This window comes from Xiphias gladius, chromosome 23 (assembly GCF_016859285.1).
Source record: "Xiphias gladius isolate SHS-SW01 ecotype Sanya breed wild chromosome 23, ASM1685928v1, whole genome shotgun sequence".
NCBI classification, from domain to species: Eukaryota; Metazoa; Chordata; class Actinopteri; order Istiophoriformes; family Xiphiidae; genus Xiphias; species Xiphias gladius.
In genome coordinates, this window is record NC_053422.1 from 17,577,848 (window position 1) to 17,583,864 (window position 6,017).

The following is a 6,017-nucleotide window of genomic DNA, read 5'->3' on the forward strand; positions in this document are numbered from 1 at the left end:
GATAGAGGAAGAGCGGCGTTGTCTTCGCAATTTACTGTGCGAGCTTAATATAAAGTCTCTCCTCTCTGCTTTCCCCCCCAGGCCAGCGTCATGTGTCCTCCACTGCAGTGCCTAAATATGGGCTTCCTCCGCTCCAAATATGGACATCTACGTCACGGCAAGAGGGTATAAAAGGAGCGGGGAAACCTCTCGGCTCAGAGAGAGCCCTGAGAGCCCACACGAGCTACTGTTAGAGCAGAGATAGCCAGAGAAACACATAGAACTCCCTAACTGAGAAATATCCCACCACAAGTAAAAAGTCAATTCAAAACAACATCCATCCAAGAAGGTCAAAACCTGATTGGATAAGTCATTTAATACAGAGGAAAAAAAAAATCGAGATTAATCTGTTGATTAATTTTGATACATCTTAGGGAATGAGTATAAAGGACACTTTTGATTTTTTCTGAAAAAGACAAGTGGATCTTTACTCATCTCTGAGAGAAAAAGGAAAACAACAGGACAACTGGAGAACGAGAGTCAAGGAGCAAGACAGAAAACAGCATCTTCCTCGGCATCAGTAGAAGTGTGCTGCGCTCCCTGAGCTGGGCTAAGTGATTCCCTCCACCTGCGAGGCACCGCTCTGCCAGTGTGCACCCAGCCTCCCTGCACTCTTCGCCAGCTACCAGCGCAGCCTCAGCTCTGTAGCTCCAGCACCAGCAGAGGATGGCTGCAGCCAAGACCGAGATGATCCTCCCAGCCCTGCAGATCTCAGAGCCTTTGAGCTTCCCTCACTCCCCCATGGATAACTACCCCAAGCTGGAGGAGGTGATGATGCTCAGCTCTGCAGGGACTCCCTTCCTCACCGCCTCCGCACCCGAAGGTGCAGGCTTTGGCTCCGGGGAGCCAGGAGAGCAGTACGACCACCTTGCTGGAGGTAAGAGATGGAGATTTTGCCGTCTTTATTTCTGGTTGTCTATGCTTCATGTAAAGCTGAACTAAAGATTAGATCACATCTGCTGAGGTACACTAAATAAAGAAAAGATTTATGAGAAATGAACAGCTGTATAAATTTACTTATTATTTATGTTTTGCTGTGTATCATTAGTTCACATTATTAACTGATCATAAAACTACAACTGACATATAGATACTGTTTTGTTACAAGTGTGTATTAATTTGTTTAATCCTGGCTTGCGGTAGTAAAAATTTTACACTCAAAGTGGAATTGGAGGCTACAAGTACATTTGAATTTTAGCTGACCAGACACAATACATTAATACACTAAGATGCTACAAATAAACAAAAACAGGAAAATTAGAAAACATCTGACTTAATTTATTTATTGGTAGCTCTATAGCGCTGTCGACTCTCGTGAGGACTTAAACACTGCTCAGTCACCGCATGCCTCTAGACACTCCTACAGCTCAATTCAAATTGCATTCCTAAAACCAGCTGAACTGCAGTTTCAGTAATCAATTGCCTCGGGCTCTGTGATGGGCTTAAAGAATGCGTGTGTGTGCGTGCGTGTGTTTGTGTGTGTGTGTATGTGTGTGTGTGTGTGTGTGTTTGTGTGTGTGCAAGACAGGAAGGCAGAAAGAACGAAAGAAAGATCGAGAGAGTGTGAGCAGAGGAAAATGCGAGTCCAGAAAGCTTGCACAGCAGCTTTTGTTGACGTTTGGAAGAGACAGTTTTAGAGTTAAGGGTGAAAGAGTTTAGTTGGAGAGAGTTTCACTGCGTGGGCACCTGATTGATCTGTCACAGAAGAGAGGGGTGACACACTGTCCACTCTGGCAGGATTCCCCCTCTCCCTCCCTCTGGCAATTGACAGTTTGATTAATGTCTGTCCTTTCTCTGTGCTCCCTGCAGATACGTTACCTGATATCCCCTTCAACTGTGAGAAGCCACTGGCGGAGCAGACCTACCCCACCCAGAGGCTGCCCCCCATCTCTTACACAGGGCGTTTCACCCTGGAGCCCGCCACCACCTGCAGCAACAGCCTCTGGGCAGAGCCAATCTTGGGCCTGTTCACTGGTCTGATGAGCAATGTTGCCCCCAGCTCCAGCTCTTCCTCTGTTGCCTCACAGACCACCTCGTCCTCCTCCTCATCCGTCCCGTCCTCCTCCACTTCCTCCTCTTCTACCTCTTCCTCCTCTCAGAGCTCCAGCCTGAGTTCTTCCATTCACCACAGCGAACCCAACCCCATCTACTCAGCCGCCCCGACCTACTCCAGCCCCAACTCTGACATCTTCCCAGACCAGGGCCAGGCTTTTCCCAGCTCGGCCGGAGCAGTGCAGTACCCTCCTCCTGCCTATCCCAATGGCAAGACCTGCAGCACTAGCTTCCCCGTGCCCATGATTCCTGACTACCTCTTCCCTCAGCAGCAGGGAGAGATCAGCTTGGTGCCCCCAGACCAAAAGCCCTTTCAGAGTCAGTCGAGCCAGCCCTCCCTCACTCCTCTGTCCACCATCAAGGCCTTTGCCACCCAGACTGGTTCCCAGGACTTAAAGAGCGTCTACCAGTCCCAGCTGATTAAGCCTAGCCGCATGCGCAAGTACCCCACGCGGCCAAGCAAGACACCCCCTCACGAGAGGCCCTATGCCTGCCCTGTGGAGACCTGCGATCGTCGCTTCTCACGCTCTGATGAGCTGACACGTCATATCCGCATCCACACGGGCCAGAAACCTTTCCAGTGCCGCATCTGCATGCGCAACTTCAGCCGTAGCGACCACCTGACAACACACATTCGCACTCACACTGGCGAGAAGCCTTTCGCCTGTGAGATCTGCGGACGCAAGTTTGCCCGCAGTGACGAGAGGAAGAGGCACACAAAGATCCACCTACGGCAGAAGGACAAGAAAGCAGAGAAGGCAGGAGCAGTGGTGGTAACAGCAGCACCGGTATCAGCCGCTTCACCTGCCTCCAGCTACCCCTCTCCCATCACCTCCTACCCTTCTCCAGTGTCTTCTTACCCCTCTCCAGTCACCTCCTGCTACTCCTCTCCTGTCCACACATCTTATCCGTCTCCTTCTGTGGCCACCACCTACCCATCGGTGTCCATGTCCAGCACCTTTCAGTCCCAGGTCGCCTCTTCCTTCGCCTCCTCAGTCGCCTCCAACATCTACAGCTCCCCTGTCCCAACCCCACTATCAGACATGCAGACCACTCTCTCCCCAAGGACAATTGAGATCTGCTAAGAAACGGCAAAGAGAAAAACTTTTTTTAGTCTCTTCGCACCTCTCCTTCCTTAAGGTTCTTTGAGGGGAAAGAAATCAGCATCAAAAGACTTTGTTTTCCCCTCCAAAAAGCACTTTTCTGTCTGCTCCCTGTGCAGCATTAGGTGAATCTTGAGATTTACCTGAAAGAGAGAAAAAGACACATTGTCAAGGACTGGGCAAAGACAAACGAAGATGAAAAGGGATTTTTTTTCTGTCTCTGTAAAACAAATGCAGCACTTCAAATGCATAAGGGACTCAACAGATAGAGAGTAGAAACCGGCACTGACGGGTCTCTACTGTTAGCTACACAGAAACCAAGAGACAAACAGGTTGACAGCAGTTGTGGTGCTAAGGCACGTTCCCCCTCGCAGGCACTCATACAGTACAAAAGACATTGAATAATATACATAAGCTACCATATATGTATATTGTACATGTGCCATGTTTCGTTTTTATCACTCTTTGGTACCATTGATGTGAAAAATTATTTGCATATTGCATTGTATTATTTGAAGTGAGCAGGGCCATATTTTCTACATACTTTCTCTATTATGTAGTGATGATGCTGTGATATGTTTTGACATTGTTTGAAAAAAGCACTTAAGTATTCAAGCATGAGTAAGAGTGATGTTAGTTTCTGTTTGTAAATATCATCCACTGGTACTATCTCTTTCTCTCTTTCTCACATGTGACATATCGCTCGGTTATATGGAAAAATAGAGAAAAGAAAAAAACATCTTAAAAAAAAAACCTAAACAAGACAAACGCTCCCGTTTTTTGGTGCCTTTTGTGAAGCCTTGCTGATGTTGTGACTCGGCTGTGTGCGAGAGAGGATGCACTGCATCTCGCCTTAAGGGTTGAGGGAATATTTTGTTACAGAATGTAAGTCATACTCAGAGGGAGGAAAAGGGACGAGCTATGAGGGCACCGCTTCATTTCATTAGAATGTAAGCAAAAAAGGAGAAAAATTATAAAGTATATTTTTGTAAAACTTAAATGTAAATATCCACATCTTCAAGAGCTGGAATGTTGAAGTTACCTACTGAGTAGGCATGGGATTCTTTTGTATGTTATATACATGCAGTTCATTATTTTGTGGTTATCTTTATTTTGTATTTGTGTTTGTTAAAACAAGTGACTGTTTCTGGCTTCTAAACACATTGAATGCGCTTAACTGCCAATGGGATATTTGGTGTACAAGATATCCTCCCAGAAATGAAATATAAATAAAAATATGAATATATATGTATATTTGTTTTCATACTTTATTTTTCGGCTTCTCTGTTTTCAAATATTTCCATTGGTACTTCACACCATTTCATACAGAGACATCTTCATTACATTACATCCCACCCTTCATTTCATCATGTACATCCCTCATACATTAACATCATATTCCATCATTTTATATGTTAATTGTATGCAGATTATTAATGGATTTAAATCACATCACAGAAAGCCCCCCTTTAATTTGAGGAAAATCTGCAGAGTATAATCTTATGAAAACTCTCCATTTCAATCACTGTTCTCAAACTGAACCCTGTATTAATGATAACACTAACGCATGACTTCCATGCCTATAAACACTGAAGATGAGGAATTCTTATCTAGATCCGACATGCTCTTGAAGATATTAAGCTTACCTAAATTTCCATTTCATTTTAGATTTTATGATACACACCGGGCCTTACTGTTGATTACACAGACTTCCAGCAATTTGATCGTTTGGCAAAATGGCAAAAATATATTTTTGCCTCTACTATATGCTGTTAGAGAAATGATTTCTGTAAAGGGATATTTTAAACCATTTGTGCACAGGGTGCAGGTGAAATCCATCACACAATAATTACCTTCTTTTTAACAAATGCAGTTGGAAGGATGCTGTCATCTCGTACCGAATGAGCTGTAACACACAGTTGGGCAATATCCATGTAGGTTAGGCTGAATTGTTGCATGGGTGCAGCTGAAGAGACTGGCCCTGAAGGTTTAACCGCTGTTTCTTTTGGTTTTTCAAGTAGAATATAATAATAGCTTTGTCGCACCATCATTATTCATCTGCTACTGTTCCCTAGGCAAGGAATTCTTGCTACATGTTTGAGTATGAAAATAAAACAGCTTGGTTTTTTAGCCTATGTAGACAAGAACCCTCCTAGGTTTTTGTCTCGAAGCTTTGGAGTAATTTTGTGTTGTGAAATGCACTAACCAAAATACTCACAAATGCAAACATAGCTAAAATAGAAAGCAGGAAAACAAGTAGAAGAGAGTGATGGAGGGAAAGGGAAAATAATTAAGATAATTGGTCTCCTGATCCCAAATTGACTTTCTAAACTGGGTCTGATGAGTGGTGTGTGTTTGTATCAGTGTGTGTGTGTGTGTGTGTGTGTGTGTGTGTGTGTGTGTGTGTGTGTGTGTGTGTGTGTGTGTGTGTGTGTGTGTGTGTGTGTGTGTGTGTGTGTGTGTGTTTGTTTGCACATGTATGCAGACATCTGTGTACAATATACACAGTGATTGTCTATAGACTGACTTACGTAGCTGTTTCCTGCTGTGCGTCTGATGGAAGCTGTGGTGATGTGTGAGTGTGTAACTGTGAAATTTGCTATGTTAGCACCAGTTGTTCTGCTCTATTTTTCCTTAGTTAAAGCTCAATGTCCCCATGAAACAGATCTACCTGGACACCACCTGTGTCTGCTGACACAATGTATCGTGTATGTGTGTGTGTGTGTGTGTGTGTTTATGTCTGCTTAAGTAAGTCTAAACACTCCTAGATGATATAGCAAAAGGTGGCAAAAAATAGCAGTCGAAGGTAACAATGGTATATTT

The 6,017-nt window shown here is 44.4% G+C and overlaps 1 protein-coding gene across 1 annotated transcript; it reads left to right on the top strand.

The window, feature by feature from the left end:
- Nucleotides 1–212: 212 nt before the first annotated feature.
- On the top strand, nt 213–4,425 carry egr1 (early growth response 1). The gene is made up of 2 exons (XM_040118980.1): nt 213–916; nt 1,849–4,425. Exons 1-2 carry the CDS (start codon nt 706–708, stop codon nt 3,174–3,176), a joined length of 1,539 nt encoding a protein of 512 aa, XP_039974914.1. The 5' UTR covers nt 213–705; the 3' UTR covers nt 3,177–4,425.
- The last annotated feature ends 1,592 nt before the right edge of the window (nt 4,426–6,017 follow it).